This window comes from Oncorhynchus nerka, unplaced genomic scaffold (genome assembly GCF_034236695.1).
Source record: "Oncorhynchus nerka isolate Pitt River unplaced genomic scaffold, Oner_Uvic_2.0 unplaced_scaffold_1518, whole genome shotgun sequence".
NCBI classification, from domain to species: domain Eukaryota; kingdom Metazoa; phylum Chordata; class Actinopteri; order Salmoniformes; family Salmonidae; genus Oncorhynchus; species Oncorhynchus nerka.
In genome coordinates this window covers 38,365-60,074 of record NW_027039798.1, presented here as the reverse complement: position 1 = coordinate 60,074, position 21,710 = coordinate 38,365, and the positions used below count along the sequence as shown (strand labels likewise).

General features: G+C 45.6%; 1 protein-coding gene across 1 annotated transcript in view; it reads left to right on the top strand.

The window, feature by feature from the left end:
- LOC135568523 (catenin alpha-2-like) overlaps nt 1-21,710 on the top strand; it is a 51,653-nt gene that overhangs the window by 9,907 nt on the left and 20,036 nt on the right. The window contains 3 exon segments of the mRNA XM_065015314.1: nt 9,094-9,150; nt 9,153-9,247; nt 12,340-12,453. Of these exon segments, the coding sequence (XP_064871386.1) occupies nt 9,094-9,150; nt 9,153-9,247; nt 12,340-12,453 (266 nt within the window).

Genomic DNA, 21,710 nt, shown 5'->3' with positions numbered 1-21,710 from the left:
TCAGTAACCATGATTCATATATTTTTGCAAAAGCATCACAATGTGATGCTTGTACACTGATACAAGGCTTTACTGTGCAGTACTGTACTGTGATGTACTGTTCTGTGGTGTAGTGTCGATGGATTCAACAGGAACGATTAATTTGAACCTAGTCAACACCATGGAGTTAACAGAGAATTTATTGAAATTATAAGAATAAACCCTAATTGAAAATGATGGGCGTTTTCTCCCAATTCATAAACTCAGTTTCCAACTAAACTGAGTTGACATAGGTTGGTTGGTGTCAGTTCTAGCAACAGTTTCATAGTCATATTCAGAAAGTAGGCCCACGGGGATGGTTTCCCATTCACAGATTAATCCTAGTCCTGGATTTAAAAGTACTTTCAACTAGGCTTAGTTTTTGTCAGGAAGCCAGGCCATAGATTACTCTATTCTATATGTGTAAACAACAGGGCTAGCCTAGCACAGCACATCTGGGCAGATGGCACCGTGTGTAACTTGTTTAATGGTTGTTTGTGACTTATCGCCTCCGGTGGCGAGGGGCACTCGAGTAATGCTGATGGTCTCTTTCATTATCCCAGCAGAGGGGAAATAAACAGAGCAGCAATGGATTTCCCACCCTGCTAAATGACTTGTAATGGGAAAGATGGAGGAGAGGAACGATGGCGGGAAAGATGGAGGAGAGGAACGATGGCGGGATGGGGCTGCCAGGGTGAGGAAGGAGGAATGGGGTCAGGTTTGATTACTCATCTCTAGGGGTGGACTAGCCTCGTGCTACCACACTGATCTTGTGAGCTTGAATAGATAGTGAAACCTATTTTATGTAACCTCGCAAGACCAGTGTGCTAGTACGAGGCTAGGGTTGGACCACAGATAATACCTTCCGCCGACATCTATTTGTTTAATCTTATTGTTTGCCTTTTCTTCATATTTTTACTTCCAAGGCTAAGAATAAAATCAAGTGTTGTCCTTGGATACCCTTACAAGTGCATAAGTGTGAGCATGCTAATTGAACAGTTTGCTACTCTGCGGTGTATCCTGATTTAATCAATCCAGGCATAGCATGTTGGAACAAACTTGTTGTGTTTATTTCCTGACTGCAAAAGATCCCACTCCCGGTCTGAAAGCATACAAGGAAATAGAACCCGCCACGTATGGAGTCGTCAAGCGTTGGGCCAATAACCGAAGGCCGCAAGTTGGAATCCATGAGCCGGCAAGTTGAAAAAAAATCCCCCGTTCTGCCCTTGAGCAAGGCAGTTAAACCCCAACAACAACTGCTCTCCGGGTGCCGTGACGTGGATGATCGGTTAAGGCAGCCCCCCACACCTCTCTGATTCAGAGGGATTGGGTTAAATGCGGAAGACATATTTCGGTTGAATGCATTCAGTTGTGCAACTGACTAGGTATCCCCCTTTCCCTGTTCCACTGCAACACCTGGAATGCATCCCAAATGGTACCATTTTCCTATAAAGTGCATTACTTTCGACCAGAGCCCTATGTGCCATGGTCAAAAGTAGTTCACTATGAAGTGAATAGGGGACGTAAGTCATTTGGGATGCAAGCCTACTGTCATTGGAAGGCCCTGTCTGTACACGTCCACTGCAGTGTGTGTCTTCAACATGGAGGAGACACGTACACGGCAACAGACTTCATCTCTACTTTAGGTGGCTCTGTGGCATGTTTTGGCCTGGGGCCTGCTCTGTCTGAGGCTACATTGGTGCCTCCTGAAAGCTGGTGGAGAGATAGTGAGACGTGGAGGTGGAGAGGGAGCGAGAAAAAACAGATGACATTTGGATGAGAGGAGAGGATGGAGTTGGTGGCGGAGAAGTGAACAGGTGGCTTCCTGGACTGCTGTTGCCTGTGCAAACTGCAGCCAGCACTCTGGGGTGTACTGTAGGACTGCCATCGAGTTAGAGTGTCCGTCAGAGAGGCCTGCCCAAGTGTGTGTGTGCTTATGTGTATTTGTGTTTACCTGTGTGCCTATGCATCTCTGTGCACTCGTTCAAGCCTATTAGTGTGTTCTCAACCTCAACGCCAGATACTGTCACCCCCCCCTTCCTCAACAACGAACACAGTCAGATTTATAGCTTGGGGTTTAGTACATGCAGTCTGGGCAAACACACACTCCATTCCAGATAAAGTCCTGGACTCATGCACTTTTTATGGTGAATCTCCAAAGAACAATATCCAGGACTAGGCTTAATCTTGGTCCAGGAAGCCAGGCCATAGGTTCCTCTGTTCTGTTCTGTTCTGTGTGTGTAAACAACCGGGCTAGCCTAGCCTAGCACAGCTGGCCCCGATGGCACTGTGTGTGACTTGTTTAATGCTTGTTTGTGACTTATCGCCTCCGGCGGCGAGGGGCACTCGAGTAATGCTGATGGTCTCTTTCATTATCCCAGCAGAGGGGAAATAAACAGAGCAGCAATGGATTTCCCACCCTGCTAAATGACTTATAATGGGAAAGATGGAGGAGAGGAACGATGGCGGGAAAGATGGAGGAGAGGAACGATGGCGGGATGGGGCTGCCAGGGTGAGGAAGGAGGAATGGAGTCGGGTTTGATACTCATCTCTAGGGGTGGACTAGCCTCGTGCTACCACACTGAGCGTGCAAAGATAGTGAAACCTATTTTATATAACCTTGCAAGATCAGTGTGCTAGTACGAGACTAAGAGTGGACCACAGGTAATACTTTCCGCCTCTATCCATTTGTTTACTCTTATGTTTAGCCTTTTCTTCTTCTTTTTACTTCCAAGGCTAAGAATAAAATCAAGTTTCGTCCCTGGTTGACCCGGTATCCTTAAAATAGCATAAGTGTGAAGCATGCGAATTGGACAGTTTGCTACCGCGGTGTATCGTGATTTTAGGCCGAGATTAAAACAGATCGAGGGTTTACCGGCGAAAGCCGACACCCGCGTAGCTGATGTTTTGGCAGTGACGGAGGTGTTACTGCGTTGGAGCTGTCGAATCGGTAAGCAAGCTCTTGGATCATTGTCAGGAAGCCCACACCCGTCCCAGTTCAGAACGAGAAAGTGTAGGCTACAAAATAATGGAGGTTTCGATCAGCCTCATCTATGTGTAGATCACATCTCACATTCTAGTGTTCAAACTTGTACACAAGGCTGCATTGGATTTCATTTGAATGCGACTCCATGCAGCCAAAGGCAATGTAGGTATAATGCCGGGAGCCACTTTTGGATTTCCCAGCTCGAACGCAGTTCCACATCCGACACCGCTTTGGATGTCTGGTTAAAGTGGTTCTGATTGAATTGAGCCCTTAATCAATCTGGGCTTTAGCACGTTGGATCACACTATTTGTGTTCATTCCCTGATTTCAAAGGATCTCACTCCCTGTCTAGAAGCATACAAGGAAATAGAAGCCGCCACATATGGAGTTGTCAAACCACTGACTGTTCCACTGCAACACCTGGAATGTGTCCAAAAATGGCATCCTGTTCCTATATAGTGCACTACTGTTAACCATGGTCCCTGGTCAAAAGGAGTAAACAAAAATAAAATTGGGCACCGTTACAGCTTGCTGTAATTGGAAGGCCCTGTCCACCTGACTGCACTTGTCCACTGCAGTGTGACAGCGGGACACACACACACACACACACACACACACACACACACACACACACACACACACACACACACACACACACATGCAAACACATACGGCAACAGACTAATCTCTACTTTAGGTGGCATTGTGGCATGTTTTGGCCTGGGGCCTGCTCTGTCAGAGGCTAAATTGGTGCCTCCTGAAATCTGGCGGAGAGACAGTGAGACGTGGAGGTGAAGAGGGGAAAAGAAAACGGATATAAAATGGATGAGAGGAGAGCGAGAGGAGAGGAGAGGAGCCAGTGGAAGAGGACTGAACAGGTGGTGTCCTGGGTCAGTGTTGCACTTTGTGTAAACTAAAGCCAGGTGTGTGTGGTGTGTGTTTGTGTTTGTTGTAGGACTGCCAGCTAGTTAGTGTCCATCAGCTTCTGACCTGCCTGGCTGAGGTCTTCCAGAGAAGCCAGCCCAAGTCTAGGTGTGTCTGCGTGCATGTGCATATTCATGCTTGCCTGTGTCTCCATGCGTATGTGTTTGTGTGAGCTTTTGTGCCTATGCATCTCTGTGTGCTATTAGCATGTCCTCGCCACTCAACGCTAGACGCTGTCACTCACCTCCCCTTTGACAGGTGTCAAATGGTCAAGCTGTCCAACCCGCTCTGCTTATTACAAGTGTCTCACTTTTGACCCCTGTCACGTATTGGCCCAGTTAGATTTATAGTTTGGGATAGTACAGGCAGTCGGGCTGGGCTGGGCACATACACATGTGCTGCCACCGCACACACATACACACACACACACACACACAGAGAAAGACACACACACACACACACACAGAAAGACACACACACACACACACACACACACACACACACACAGAAAGACACAGATACACAACACACACACACAGATGCACATACACATTGAAAGACACACACACACACACACACACACACACACACACACACACACACACACACACACACAGAAAGACACTCACACACACACAGAAAGACACAGACACAGACACACAACACACACACACACACATAGAAAGACACTCACACACACACAGGCAGACTGCACAACTCTATTAAGCTGAGCAATAGATTCCTGACAGACATTCTACTTCACACACACAGACCTGGGGATTGAGGCTTGTCCTTGAAGGAGGGGGTGTAAATCAATAGCCTCATAGGAAAGGGGTTCTCTCTCTCTCTCTCTCTCTCTCTCTCTCTCTCTCCCTCTCTGTATTTCTCCTCTCTCTCTCCACCTGCATTTAAACTAATCTTCAGCCCCAGAATTTTTATTTTATTTTTAAACTTGATCATTAAGGTTTTTCCCAGAGAAGGTAGATTAAAAAGCTGATATATGGCCTAGTGTTGGGCCAATAACCGAAAGGTCGATGGTTCGAATCTCGGAGCCAGCTAGGTGAAAAGTCTGTCGATGTGCTCTTAACCAAGGCACTTAACCCTCATTTTTCCTGTAGTCGCCTTGGGTGATTAGCGTCTGCTAAATGACTAAAATGTCATAAATTCCCTGGTTTTCCACAAATCTTGCTGCTGATTCTGGGAATCTTCCAACCGGGATTTCAGGGGAAAACCAGGGAATGTATTGAAAGATCGCAACCCTAGTCATTACGCATGTTGCTGGAAATTGAATTTCCTCAAGGTTTGGTCATGCATGTCTACAATATGGGAGAGTAATTACTCACGCACACACACACACACACACACACACACACACACAGACACACAGACACACACACACACACACACACTAAAAGTCATGTCATATTGTATTGAATGGCAGATAGGCCTATGTCAGTTCTAGCACAGGTTACATTCTGTTTTCCAACCAAAAGCAACTGATGGAATGACATTACAGAGGAGAGGACTGGAGAGTGTGATAGCTAAGTCAAGAATCTTGTCAGCTGTGCCAATTTACAGTACACCAGCTCCTAAATGGCCACCAAGTTGCATCACCCTGCCCAGGTGTTTCCCACACTACACAGACACAGTGTTTTGAAATGAGTCACTCTCTCTCTCTCTCTCTCTCTCTCTCTCTCTCTCAGTTGTTATGATGATGGAATGTGGGGTTTTAGATAGAGGGAAAGAGAGGAGAGAAGAGGAAAGAGGAGGGGGAGAAAGAAAGAGAGAGAGGAGGTGAGAAGCTTCTTCAGCAGCAGTGGGTGGGTGGTATCGAATAAAAGCTGACTAGTGTATTGGAGTAGGAATCAGCAGTATAGGATGTACAGCGAGGTGAGACAGTTTAGCTGAGGTTGGGGCGAACTAGACCGCCCAGAGAGAGACTTGTAGGAAGAAGTCTCAGCAGCAGCTAAATCAAAAAGGTGTGTGTGTGTGTGTGTGTGTGTGTGTGTGTGTGTGTGTGTGTGTGTGTGTGTGTGTGTGTGTGTGTGTGTGTGTGTGTGTGTACTTGTATGCGTGCATGTTTCTGATGGAGAGAGAGCGGTGGGTGGGGGCTGGAGATACTTCCGGTCAGACTTGGCACTCCCTCACTCCATTTCCTCCCTCTGTTCCCTCCCTCCCTTCCCTCCCTCCCTTCCAAGAGGCGAAAACACAAATCACAGTGACGGCTCCGGTTTGAAGGTTAATGGTACGCTCTGCGATTTACAGCCGTTTTGTTTGTTTGTTGCGGATGTGGGAAGTGTTTTTTGTTTTCCTATGAGGAGTCTATTATGTCACAATGCGAGCGGAGCTGTCCCTGTGTGATCTTAGGCCTCGAGGATGTCTTTGTTGGCTGCGTGGTGCCACACAGAACTTTACCGAATATTTAAGCATTCATTTCATTCATTGTACTTTCATGACTTCTCTTGATTATATAGTTGGGTTTAGGAAGAGGAGAAACGTGGTCACGTCTAATTCCCTTTATCATTTCTCAACCGGAATGAGTGAAATTGCTCCATTACCATCAGCAACATTCCTCATTAAGCGTCTCAGAGAACATTTATTTAAAAACCCTAGCCCTGCACAAAATTCCCAATAGCCTATTTTACGCTTATCCAGTAAGTGGATTAAACTGAAATGTAAAAATAAACTAAAATAACTTGAGAGAAGAAAAATTAAAACAGTGTTTGGAGCACCTTTTATGTTTGTTGTGTAATAATCAGCCCCAATGTTTTTAAGACATACGTTTGTGTATTTTGTCTTATTTACCTGTCTGGCTTAAGCTTCTAATTGATTTTCGCCACCTCACGGTGAACAGAGAAGAGAGAGAGAGAGAGAGAGAGAGAGAGAGAGTAGAATTCCAATAATATCACACAGCGTGTTTGTCGGGGGATTCAGGGGCATATCCACTCGCACATTAAATCTTTGTTATTGTTGTCATCCCCCCCCCTCCATTAATTGTTTTCACCCTCCCTTCCAGCATTCTCATTAGACGTGCATCTTCTTCTTCTTCTTCACCAGTGATCCGGAGCCCAAATTCAACCCCGTCTCCAATTCCATCCCTCTGATTGTATTTGTTTTATCATGCCTCTCTGAAATGTATTTCAACAGCCGCTCAGAGAATATGATGTCAGGTTTTTGGTATTGTCTTTATGCATCAGAAGCTTTTTGCGAGTGCCTCTCGTCTTGTTGTACTGGCCCCCTTTTCTCCTCTGGAATGGGACGACGACTCAGTGTAGACAGATAATGAGTACAAGCTGTAGACCGAGGCGCTTGCTGCTGAATCTGAAATTGTGAAGGCGGCACGACATCCACACGGATCGGGTACTGTGCTGTGTGTGTGTGTGTGTGTGTGTGTGTGTGTGTGTGTGTGTGTGTGTGTGTGTGTATGTGTGTGTGCGTGTGTCCCTGGTGTCCACTTGACAGTGAAAACGGGAACAGGCCGGCTCTAATCATGGCTCGATTCAATAACACAAGACTGGGTCAAACAAGGTCGTGTCAATCCACCTAAATATTGTTTTGTTCTCTCAGTTTGTTCTCTCAGTCAGGTAGTTTAACCGTAACCCATTGATTTAGCTGTTACTGCTCAAGCAGAACCACAGCATTAAAACAATTATTAAAGGCCCAGTGCAGTCAAAAACACGCTTTCCTATGAGGTTGGAAAAATACTGTTGAGATTGTGAAAATTATGATAATGGTCTTTTAGTGTAGGAGCTGTTTGAAAAGCCTGTTTTGGTGCGATGGAGCTTTTGCTTGTCTGTTGACATCACCAAGTGGTAAATTAGTTAATAGACCAATAGGAAAGAGAGTTCCAAAACTTTATGCCAATAACAGCTAGTTTTCCACCCCCCCCCCCCCGTCAGACCACTTCCAGACAGTCCTAGCAAAATTCTTGCTTGAGAAATTGCTCTTAGCTAAGAAGCTATTTTAGTTTATTTTTGACCATTTTAATTCAAAACATCACAGTAAGGTACTGCATTGTTACCCAGAAAGTATTTGACATTGAGATAAAAATGGCTGCATTGGACCTTTAAACATTGCCTGCATCAGATCATCACGAGTCATCTGAAGGTGATTATGTAGCTGTCCCATTCAACATGAATATATTTGGCACGGTTGCCCTGGTGTTTACTCAAATTCAACACCCCTTCTGTGAACGCACAAAGAACATACAGATGCTCCGTTGGCAACGCTTGCCAAACTAATATTCCCGCTAAATGCCAGTCATTGTTTTTGTCGGAGTAAGCAACTTTCTGTTTTGCAGCCTTTTGTTTTGTCAATGAATTTTCAGCCTGTTAACTTGAGTGGCTGTCAACCATAGCTTGCGCCTTAGCATGCTAACACTGACACACTAATAGGTGAATGGCTGCCAACCAAAGCTAGCACATTAGCAGCCTAGCACTCACGCAGTGATAGGCTGACAGACATCCGCCCCGGGTAGTGTAGCTAAGGTGAAAAGGCTAATTGGCGTGCAAAGGCGCTCGGGCGCCCCATCCCTGTAGTGCCAGATTTCTGGTGACATCTTGTCTTTTTTAGATTGACAGAGTCTGGGACCCCCGTCAGAAGATGTGTTTGACACGCAGAGTGTGTGTCCTTGGTTTGAGAATAGAACACACACACACATTGTCTTACATTGACACACACACACACATGTCTCTTGTGGTATTCCACCTCTCAGATCAATGTGCCCCGTCCCCAGGGGAAAGAAACTTTGAGGATATTTTAAACATTTCTCTTGCTTTTCACCTTTGTTTATCCTTATCTCTCTTTCTCTCTCTCTCTCTCTCTTTGCTCTCTCTGTGTCTGTTTCCACACACACACACACACACACACACACACACACACACACACACACACCACACACGCACACACACACACACACACATACCACACACACACACACACACACACACACACACACACACACACACACACACACACACACACACACACACACACACACACACACACACACACACACACACACACAGAGGAAGGCACACGGTGAAACATTCTAGTAGGACATGTTGTTTAAATAAATTAAGTGAGTCAAGTAAGTTCTGGTCGCCATTCTCATTGTCCTTTATTTCTCTCCCTTTTCCTCCCTCTCTCTCTATCCCTTCTTCCAGTCATGCCCCGTTTCGCTGAACAAGTGGAGGTGGCCATTGAGGCGCTGGAGCACAAACCCCACAGCCCTTCGAGGAGAACGAGTTCATCGACGCGTCCCGCCTGGTCTACGACGGCGTGCGTGACATACGGAAAGCCGTTCTTATGATCAGGTATGTCCACTTCCTCATTTCCTCCTCTCCACGCTTCTCAAAGCATGCTGGGAACAGACTCCTTACCAAATTACGCTGGCTGTTCCCATTATTAGGCACTACTTTTGACCAGGGCCCATAAAAGGTTGTGCACTATATAGGAACATGGGTGCCATCTGAAGACACACTTATTCTCCCATTGACATCAATGCAAGACCAAGTGTACATTGGGATTCACCTTATTTTCTCATTTTCTTTCTCATTATTATCCAATTCCAAGAATGTGCCCTGCGTGAGTCACATGGAACGTTCATTTTCCCAAGATGAATCACAAACAATCTCCCTGATTTGATGTCACGGTATGAGAAATTAAATTAGATGGAAATTAAATTACAAAAAACTTCACGCTTCATACGAAACCTTATGGTGCAGTGTAACATGACATAAGACTTTAGGGCTGGTAGGAATAGACCACCTCAGTGGCCTTGTGGTTACAGTATCCACCCTGGAGATTGGAAGGTCAGGGTTCAATCCCTGGTTGAGTCATACCAGACTCTAAAATAGTACCCGATGCCTCTCTGGTTGCCACCAGCATAAAGGAGATGGATTAGAGTAAGGCCCTGAGATAGACTAGCTTCCTGGCCAGGGGGGTGCTAAAGAAGATGGAATTAGGCTGCTACCCTATTCTGGCTCTGACAAGACTTGTATACTTATAACATAATACTGTAAGGCTAGTTCCTTGGACTTTGTATTGATGTCACAAAAAAACCCTACTACCTAGTCATTTTTATAGACTCAGCCACACCACACTGTATCCAGTATGGTAAGCCTACTAGATGGTGTTTGTCTAGCATTTCTTTTTCTCTTCCTCGTACCCCCCTCTCCCAACTTTGGACTGCTGGAAAATTTCCCAGTGCAGTGGCGAGAAAATCTAATTACGGGAAATAATTTGATGTTGGTAAATCATGTAAAACAGGGGCTTTGAACGGACCGAGACCGACCCACCAGCCTCATAATCTATTTCCAAGTTCAATTACTCTTGAGACTTGGAGGACTATCTATGATTTCTCGTCGTCGTGTCGCCTAACTTCCGTAATACAATGTGTAGCCTTTCATATGAAACGTCTGAAGGATGTTTTTGTGGTGTGCGTTTTTTTTGTTGCTCCCATGTAAACTGGTGTACATGGATTTCTTTAGAAAAGGATTTCCTTTAGAACCTGCTGGCAGGGCCTAGTTGTAGCCTACAACAGCAAGGGATTATGGGGGCAATTCTTCACGGTGTTAATTTCTGAAGTTGAGAGTGGTCGGGGTGTGTGTGTGTAGAGCGTTAATAAAATAGCATTACAAACACACACACACACACACACACACACACACACACACACACACACACACTCAAGTACACACGTCCCGCAGAAATCTGCTATATGTCCCCTCCAGAAAATGGAACGTGCCATGCAATTCAACTAAAACAAGGCTTCAATGTTCACACTCATTTCCACACACAAAGGGAGCACATATCCGTTCTTCTGGGAACAAAGGGGAAATGATTAAGCTGCGGGAGGTGCATGCAAGTCAAACCTCACCCAGGATGTGCCCCAAATGGCACCCTATTCTTTATAGTGCACTACTTTTGATCAGGGCTCTATAGTGCTGTGGTCAAAAGTCGCGCCCTCTAGAGGGAATGGGCTGCCATCAAATAAAATGCAATTGTATTCCTCACATGCTTTGTAAACAACAGCTGTGGACTAACAGTGAAACGCTTACTTATGGGCCCTTCCCAACAATGCAGAAGAAAAAAAAGAATAGAGAAATAATAGAAAAGTAAGACACGTAGTAATGGAAGTAATAATAGATAAAAAGGTTCAGATCAGCGCGTAAAAACACACAAAATTTGTCAGGAGCTCGTTAAACAATCGCTGTACACTAGCGCCATCTCCCATTCATTTGGAACGCACACACATTACCATCTTCTCCTCGTCTTCCTCGATGTACCACACGAAGAATAGATGTGCGAGATATTGACATTTGTCGGATATAGAGTCTGTTATCCCTCCTGCCTTTGTATGGTGTAGACACGCATAACTGTAACTTCTTCATGTTTCGTGTGGTGGGTTTGCGAGAAATCGGTTTGTCTTCGAGAGAAGCGCCTCCAAAGCTGTTTTCAATAAAACCAGCTTTTTGTGTACTAGTGGCCTCTTCAGCTTGTAGAGGAGGTTGTTATGTCTGGAGATGAGGACGGTATAGACAATGTTTACAGTGTTGCCGGGATGATATTGTTGACAAACATTGTTGACAAACAGACAGATGGGCGACTCATCCCACTCTTCTCTTCAGCTAACTGCCTCCCGATTGGCCCGGGAAGCCGCCCCAGATCCCTGCTCTTAATTGGTCGAACGCATGAACTGATTCGTCCCTGAGTCCTGCCAGTCTAGAACATCTGTCACGTCCCCAGCCTGTCTCGCTGTGAGATAGCGGTTAGACACAAGTTGAAGATTGAAGAAGAAAAACAAAATCGCGGAATCTCTGAGGCCATTTACCCTCCCCGCCCTTTTCCTCTGCGCTGTTTGATCCCACGATTTCAGCGAGCTTTATAGTGCTCTTATGGTGCGTGGTGAAACCCCACCGAGACTTCTTAAAAACAATGATGCAAGGGACTTGAAATCAGAGCAAGCGTATACAAAATATTTAAAATCGGAATAATTCAACACAGGGAGATCTGACTTGCTGCTAATTGTGTGACATCTCCCGCCAGCCGCCCCTCACGTGACGGGAAGGCCTATCTGCACTCAGACTCGACTAAGAACAGACTCAACCCAGGACGCAGAAGGAGAAGTGTGCGAGGGAGACGTACAGTAGAGGGAGGTGGAGATAGAGATGTGTCTGAGGACTGATGTATTAAATATCTGTGTCGTGTGACACTGCAGCTGTTGACCTAATAGCCATCATGTTTTATTATCTCTCTCTTTATATCGCTTCCTCTCGCCTACATCTACTATTCTTTCATTTCTCTTTCTCATCTCCCACAAACACCTTTCCCTTCTCTCCCTAATACTTTCTCCTTCTCTCTCTCTTTATTTTCTCTCTACACCCCCCCCCCCACACAATTCTCTGTAGACACCTGAGGAGCTGGAGGATGACTCAGACTTTGAGCAGGAGGACTACGACGCCCGCAGCAGGACCAGTGTCCAGACAGAGGACGACCAGCTCATCGCCGGACAGAGCGCCAGGGTGAGTGGAACTCTAGAACCAGCTCTCAAACCCCACTAGAACCATACACCCCACTCTAGAACCTGCTCTGGGAATATTCCATAGCACTCTGCATAGATTATTTAAACATGACTGAGTCGGAAATGGGACCCTGTATAGTGCACTACTTTTGAGTCAAGAGGTGCACTGCGTCGGGAATAGGGTGCCATTTCAGATATGCCCAAGGATACCCCTATTTTTTTTCCCCAAAGGCCTCTGCTCCAGTCAGTGGGGTGTCCAAATGCTCATAATGTAAAGGTCAACCCAGTCCCTCAATCACTTGTGCACACTATCGTATTAATTCGAACTGTGCTGTGCTGGCTCAGGTATTTTCCTTTCACATTATTGTATTGTTGTAGTGTGTCATATTGCAAGTCGGCCTTCCCTTTCATTGCCTAAAGCTCTTGCACCACTTCAGTTTCTCTCATGTTCAACATAATATACATTCCCAGTGAGTTCTTCGCTGGATAAACGACACTATTGTATGATTTCAATATCACAGGATTCCATCATATGGTAAACGAAAAGCACATTGAAATGATCACAGCCTAATTGGATTGTTTTGAAATGATTAAAGCACGATCCCACTCTGGAGGAGAGACAGGTGTAAAATTGCAAGCGCAAATGAAGCTGTGGCAATTATCGTATCCCCCCTCCGATATTACTGGGAACGCACACACGACGCGTGCCAAGCCTGGATGGCGCCAGCCATCACCGGGGCTTTGGGCTTTGCGCACATTAGCATTTTTTCCCCATGTATTATTTGTACACCGGGGCCCTGCTTAAAGTACATTAAAGGGTATCAGGGCTTGACACCCCTACAGCAGGGAGAGTGGTTGGCGGTTGGGGTTGGTGCATGGTGAATGGATTGTGGAATACCGGGTGGTAGGAAAAGGTTTGGTCTCATGTCTACTGCTGCTAGGAAGCCTTCGTCAGAGAGAGAGAGAGAGAGAGAGAGAGAGAGAGACTCATAAACACACACAATCAATCAAATGTATTTATGAAGCCCTTTTTTACATCAGCCGATGTCACAAAATGCTGTACAGAAAACCAGCCTAAAACCCCAAACAGCAAGCAATTCAGATGTAGAAGCACGGTGGCTAGGAAAAACTCCCTAGAAAGGCCAGAATCTAGGAAGAAACCGAGAGGGGAACCAGGATCTGAGCGGTGGCCAGTCCTCTTCTGGCTGTGCCGGGTGGAGATTATAACAGAACATGGCCAAGATGTTCAAACGTTCATAGATGACCAGCAGGTTCAGATAATAATAATCACAGTGGTTGTAGAGGGTGCAACAGGTCAGCACCTCTGGAGTAAATGTCAGTTGGCTTTTATAGCCAATCATTCAGAGTTAGAGACAGCAGGTGCTATAGAGAGAGAGTCCAAACAGCAGGTCTGGGACAAGGTAGCACGTCCAGTGAACAGGTCAGGGTTCCATAGCCGCAGGCAGAACAGTTGAAACTTGAGCAGCAGCACGGCCAGGTGGTCTGGGGACATCAAGGAGTCATCAGGCCAGGTAGTCCTGAGGCATGGTCTTAGGGCTCCGGTCCTCCGAGAGAAGAGAGAGAGAGAAGAGAGAGAAAGAGAGAGAGAGAGAATTAGAGGCATACTTAAATTCACACAGGACACCGGATAAGACAGGAGAAGTACTCCAGATACAGTGGGGCAAAAAAGTATTTAGTCAGCCACCAATTGTGCAAGTTCTCCCACTTAAAATGATGGTCTTGGCCATAGTGGAGTTTGGGAGTGTGACTGTTTGAGGTTGTGGACAGGTGTCTTTTATACTGATAACAAGTTCAAACAGGTGCCATTAATACAGGTAACGAGTGGAGGACAGAGGAGACGCTTAAAGAAGAAGTTACAGGTCTGTGAGAGCCAGAAATCTTGCTTGTTTGTAGGTGACCAAATACTTATTTTCCACCATAATTTGCAAATAAATTCATTAAAAATCCTACAATGTGAATTTCTGGATTTTTTTCCCTCATTTTGTCTGTCATAGTTGAAGTGTACCTATGATGAAAATGACAGGCCTCTCTCATCTTTTTAAGTGGGAGAACTTGCACAATTGGTGGCTGACTAAATACTTTTTTGCCTCACTGTATAACAGACTGACCCTAGCCCCCCGGCACATAAACTATTGCAGCATAAATACTGGAGGCTGAGACAGGAGGGGTCGGGATACACTGTGGCCCTGTCCGACGACACCCTTGTACAGGGCCAACAGGCAGTATATAACCCCACCTACTTTGCCAATGCACAGCCCCCACACCACAAGAGGGATATCTTCATCCACCAACCTACTACCCTGAGAGAAGACAAGAGTATAGCCCACGAAGATCTCCCCCACGGCACTATCCCGAGGTGGGCGCTAACCCAGACAGGAAGATCGCGTCAGTGACCCAACCCACTCAAGTGACGCACACCTCCTTGGGAAATCATGGAAGAGCACCAGTAAGCCAGTGACTCAGAGGGGAACTGGCCAGGCAGAGACAGCAAGGGTGGTTCATCGCTCCAGTGCCTTTCCGTTCACCTTCACACCCCTTGGCCAGACTACCCTCAATCATAGGACCTACTGAAGAGATGAGTCTTCAATAAAGACTTAAAGGTCGAGACAGAGTCTGCGTCTCTCACATGGATAGGCAGACCACCAGAGCTCGATAGGGGAAAGCTCAGCCTCCAGCTGTTTGCTTAGAAATTCTACGGACAGTAAGGAGGCCTGTGTCTTGTGACCGTAGCGTACGTGTAGATATGTACGGCAGGACCAAATCAGAGAAAGATAGGTAGCAGCAGGCCCATGTAATGCTTTGTAGGTTAGCAGTAAAACCTTGAAATCAGCCCTAGCCTTAACAAGAAGCCAGTGTAGAGAGGCTAGACTGGAGAGAATGATAAAATGTTTTGGTTCTAGTCAAGATTCTAGCAGCCATGTTTAGCACCAACTGAAGTTTATTTAGTGCCCTATCCGGGGTAGCCGGAAAGTAGAGAAATGCAGTAGTCTAATCTAGAAGTGACAAAAGCACGGATTCATTTTTCTGCATCATGTTTGGACAGAGTTTTGCAATGTTACGAATAAGGAAAAATAGCTGTCCATCAACTATTCTTGATATGTTCGTCAAAAGAGAGATCAATGGTCCAGAGTAACGCCAAGGTCCTTTGAGATGACTTTACAACCATCAAGATTAATTGTCAGTTCCAACAGAAGATCTCTTTTGTTTCTGGGACCTAGAACTAGCATCTCTGTTTTGTCCGAGTTTAAAAGTAAAACATTTGCCGCCATCCATTTTCCCTTATGTCTGAAACACAGGCTTCCAGGAGGGCAATTTTGGGGCTTTACCACGTTTCATTGAAATGTACAGCCGTGTATCATCCGCATAGCAGTGAAAGTTAACATTATATTTCCGAATGACATCACACAGTAAAATAAAATATATAGTGAAAACAATAGTGTTCCAAAAACGGAACCTTGAGGAACACTGAAATTTACAGTTGATTTTTCAGAAGACAAACCCATCCACAGAGACAAACTGGTATCTTTCCGACAGATAAGATCTAAACCAGGCCAGAACTTGTCCGTGTAGACCAATTTTGGTTTCCAGTCTCTACAAAAAGAATGTGGTGATCGATGATATCAAAAGCAGCACTAAGGTCTAGGAGCACGAGAACAGATGAAGAACCTGGTCTGACGCCATTAAAAGGTAATTTGCCACCTTCACGAGTGCAGTCTCCGTGCTATGATGGGGTCTAAACCAGACTGAAGAGTTTTGTATACATTGTTTGTCTTCAGGAAGGCAGTGAGTTGCTGCACAACATCTTTAAAAAATGTTTTTGAGAGGAATGGATACAGGCCTTATTACTACAACTTTTAGTGAGTTTGTTTATTTCATTCAAGCATAGGATGGCAAAACACAGGAAGCAGCTCTTTCAGTAGTTTAGTTGGAATAGGGTCCAGTATGCACCTTGAAGGTTTAGAGGCCAAGACTATTTTCCTCAATGTGTCAAGAGATATAGTATTAAAACACTTGAGTGTCTCACTTGAACTTAGGTCCTGGCAGAGTTGTGCAGACTCAGGACAACTGAGCTTTGGAGAAATACGCAGATTTAAAGAGGAGCCCGTAATTTGCTTTCTAATGACCATGATCTTTTCGTCATAGAAATTCATAAATGTATCACTGCTGAAGTGAAAGCCATTCTCTTGGGGAATGCTGCTTTTTAGTTAGCCTTGGGACAGTATCAAAATCAATTTTGATTGTTCTTATTTTCCTCAATTAAGTTGGAAAAATAGGATGATCGAGTAGCAGTGAGGGCTCTTCGATACTGCACGGTACTTGTAGCGGAAGACTTCCAGTTTGGTGTAGCGCCATTTCCGTTCCAATTTTCTGAAGCTTGCTTCAGAGCTCGGGCATTTTCTGTATACCAGGGAGCTAGTTTCTTATGACAAATGTTTTTTGGTTTTAGGGTGCGACGGAGGGAGTCTGGAAGGGCATCTAGGAATCTTTGGCTTGTCCGAGAATTTTGATGAATCTTGGTTGGGGTCTGAGCAGATTATTTGTTGAGATTGCAAACATACTAAAAAGGTATATATATATATATAATTTTTTACCCCTTTTTCTCCCCAATTTCGTGGGTATCCAATTGTTAGTAATTACTATCTCACAACTTCCGTACAGGCTCAGGAGAGACGAAGGTCGAAAGCCATGCGTCCTCCAAAACACAACTCAACCAAGCCGCACTGCTTAACACAGCGCATCCAATCCAGAAGCCAGCTGCACCAATGTGTCGGAGGAAACACCGTGCACCTGGCGACCTTGGTTAGCGTGCCCGCCACTGGAGTCGCTGGTGCGCAATGAGACAAGGATATCCCTACCAGCCAAACCCTCCCTAACCCGGACGACGCTAGGCCAATTGTGCGTCACCCCATGGACCTCCCCATGGCCGGCTGCGACAGAGCCTGGGCGCGAACCCAGAGTCTCTGGTGGCACAGTGTCCTGGATGATTATTTTTAAATCTAACACTACGGGTAATGGAGTCACCATTGACTAGGGTGTTCAATTTATCAGAGCTAATGCTGGGAGGCTTTGGCGTCTCAGACCCTGTAACTGGTGAAGGAGAGACCAGAGAATTCTCTGACTCTGATTACGACTCTTTCTTAATGGCGAGAACCTGTTGAAAGTTTCTGTCGGCTGAATGAGCGACACCGGTTGAACATTCCTACAGCATTCCCTTCCAGAAGCCATGAGAAAATTGTCCGACTGCGGGGACCATGCGAGGGGATTTATACTACTATCTTTACTTACTGGTGGCACAGACGCTGTTTCATCCTTTCCTACACTTAAATGACAATTGCGTCTGAAGCTGGGCTTGCAGCACAGCTATCCTCGCCTTAAGGTGATCATTCTCCTGGATATTATGAGTACAGCGAATGCAATTAGAAGGCATAATGTTACTGTTACTACATAGCTCGGCTGGTGAAGGTCCTAGAACCATGTCCAGATAAAGCGTCCAGGGTGAAAAAGTTGAATGAAAACAGTCAAGCGAGGGAAAAAAAAACATATAAAACCATAAAGTTGGCAAGTAGCAAAACAATTTAGCAACAAATCTCACAGCAGCACGTAAACAAGTCTACAAGTTGTGACCGGAAATGACGATAACGGAAATGACGATGTCTGCTGCACGGAGCACACACCACCACCACGTCTCTCTCCAAACAAAGCCAAAAAGTTGAAAGGAGTGGAAAATAAACAAAGAGAACGGTTGTGTCAAACTCATGATTATAAAACCTAACTTTGGCCATAAGGCAGGCACAGTACTGTACTTTTGGGAGCACAGACAGCCATTGTTCAGGAGATTGGTAGGGGGTTCCGGCAGGGGGTCCTGCGCCTGTTTTGCCAGGATGAGAAGTGGGGACAGGGTCTCATCGAATCCCACTGAGTCGCCCCACGGTGTGCCGTGGCTCACACACGGCACACACACACCCACGACCCCTGCAGCGAGGGCCATCTGAGCGCAAGCACGTTCACACAGAGTTTAACAAGTGTCTTTATGTTCTTTGCAACTGTGTGAGTGGGCTATACCTCCTGCTGCTAGTAAGTTTGAGGTGCATGCTCCTGAGTCACATGTTGAAAATGGATGCCACTTGACATAAATGGGTGCTATTCATTTGGAAAATGTAGACATGGACATGATATGTACACATGCTTGCTATCACACACACACACACACATGCACGCATATACACACGCACGCATGCACACACTCACATACACACACATACAGTATATTAGCTCATAGGCGATACATACTTACTGTATACTGTACACACACACACACAAAACACGCACACGTACACTCACATTTTCACATAGACACACACATAAAAGATGTGGTTAGCCTAGCCACAGGTGTCCTGTCCACTGCCCTGGCCTGTCATGCCACGGTAAACCCTATTTACCTTCTCACGTTAATGTGAAGGAGTACCAATTGGCACACCACAGCGTGTGTTGTTATTAGAACAGACCAGAAGAAAGGTGATCAGCCATCTTCTGTGTCTTCTCAGTGTGAGCCGACATGGCGAGCATGTCCAGGTTCACACCCACTGTTCCTTTCATGTGTAGGGTATCATGCAGCACACACAGCGCTGACACGAGGTTATCTACTCCCACTGGGGGAAAATGGTTCAATCAATCACATAATTTCAACCAAAAAATCTATGTGATGACGTTGAATCAATGTGGGAAACTGATTGATTTGCAAAGTGTTATCAATGTAAGGAATTATGGGGTTTTTTCCCAGATTTTTTTTTAACCTAAATCCAATGAAAGGGTGAAATGTTTGCATGATTTCATGTTGAATTCACGATAGATGACAACTCAACCAAATGTAAATCAAACTAGATGTTTAACTGGCGTCTGCGCCCAGTGGGTCTCTCTTGTGTCAAACACACAGAAACCAAGTTAGCCCTCTCTCTCTCTCTCTCTCTCTCTCTGTGTTCACACTGATGTGCAACACATTCTGACACTACAGGTGTGAGGCAAAGGATATTTTTTGTTAATTTGACTGCACGACAATTATTACACCGCCATTGTGTGGAGTCTCCAGCGTGAACAAGGCTTTATTTAACTTGCTTTCTCCCTCTCACTCTTCCCTTTTTCTCTCTCTGTTTTTCTTTCCCCTTCTCTCTCAGTAATCCGGCGGCCCCGAGAGCCTTTGTTCCTCGAGCGGCTTTTCCTGGTGCAGTGCTCCGCTTGTCACTTCTATTATACTTATGTGTAGAGCTGAGTTATTAGAATCAAACATGCATAATAAGAGGAGCGAGCAAACACACACCTCTCTCTCACTCTTTTTTTTGTCATTCACAGACAGACATACTCACACAGAGACAGAAAAGACACACACACTCACACTCACACAGAGACATACACATACAATGGCTTGCGAATGTATTCACCCCCATTGGCATTTTTCCTATTTTGTTGCCTTAAAATTTATTTTTCGGGAGTGTGTATCATTTGATTTATACAACATGCCTACCACTTTGATGATGCAAAATATTTTATATTGTGAAACAAACAAGAAATAAAGACAAAAAAAACGGAAATCTTGAGCGTGCATAACTATTCACCCCCCCCCGACCCCCCCAAAGTCAAAACTTTGTAGAGTCACCTTTTGCAGCAATTACAGCTGCAAGTCTCTTGGGGTATGTCTCTATAAGCTTGGCAAATCAAATCAAATCCAATTTTATTTGTCACATACACATGGTTAGCAGATGTTAATGCGAGTGTAGCGAAATGCTTGTGCTTCTAGTTCCGGCAATGCAGTAATAACCAACAAGTAATCTAGCTAACAATTCCAAAACTACTACCTTATACACACAAGTGTAAAGGGATAATATGTAAAGATATATGAATGAGTGACGGTACAGAGCGGCATAGGCAAGATGCAGTAGATGGTATCGAGTACAGTATATACATATGAGATGAGTATAAACAAAGTGGCATAGTTTAAAGTGGCTAGTGATACATGTATCACATAAAGATGCAGTAGATGATATAGAGTACAGTATATACGTATACATATGAGATAAATAATGTAGGGTATGTAAACATTATATTAAGTAGCATTGTTTAAAGTGGCTAGTGATATATTTTACATCAATTCCATCAATTCACATTATTAAAGTGGCTGGAGTTGAGTCAGTGTAGTTGGCAGCAGCCACTCAATGTTAGTGGTGGCTGTTTAACAGTCTGATGGCCTTGAGATAGAAGCTGTTTTTCAGTCTCTCGGTCCCAGCTTTGATGCACCTGTACTGACCTCGCCTTCTGGATGATAGCGGGTGAACAGGCAGTGGCTCGGTGGTTGTTGTCCTGATGATCTTTATGGCCTTCCTGTGACATCGGGTGGTGTAGATGTCCTGGAGGGCAGGTAGTTTGCCCCCGGTGATGCGTTGTGCAGACCTCACTACCCTCTGGGAGAGCCTTACGGTTGTGGGCGGAGCAGTTGCCGTACCAGGCGGTGATACAGCCCGACAGGATGCTCGACAGCATCTGTTGAAGCTTGTGAGTGCTTTTGGTGACAAGCCAAATTTCTTCAGCCTCCTGAGGTTGAAGAGGCGCTGCTGCGCATTCTTCACGATGCTGTCTGTGGGTGGACCAATTCAGTTTGTCTGTGATGTGTACGCCGAGGAACTTAAACTTACTACCCTCTCCACTACTGTTCCATCGATGTGGATAGGGGGTGTTCCTCTGCTGTTTCCTGAAGTCCACAATCATCTCCTTAGTTTTGTTGACGTTGAGTGTGAGGTTATTTTCCTGACACCACACTCCGAGGGCCCTCACCTCCTCCCTGTAGGCCATCTCGTCGTTGTTGGTAATCAAGCCTATCACTGTTGTGTCGTCCGCAAACTTGATGATTGAGTTGAGGCGTGCGGCCACGCAGTCGTGAGTGAACAGGGAGTACAGGAGAGGGCTCAGAACGCACCTTGTGGGGCCCCCGTGTTGAGGGTCAGCGGGGAGGAGATGTTGTTGCCCACCCTCACCACCTGGGGCGGCCCGTCAGGAAGTCCAGTACCCAGTTGCACAGGGCGGGTCGAGACCCAGGGTCTCGAGCTTGATGACGAGCTTGGAGGGTACTATGGTGTTGAATGCCGAGCTGTAGTCGATGAACAGCATTCTCACATAGGTATTCCTCTGTCCAGGTGGGTTAGGGGCAGTGTGCAGTGTGGTTGAGATTGCATCGTCTGTGCACCCGTG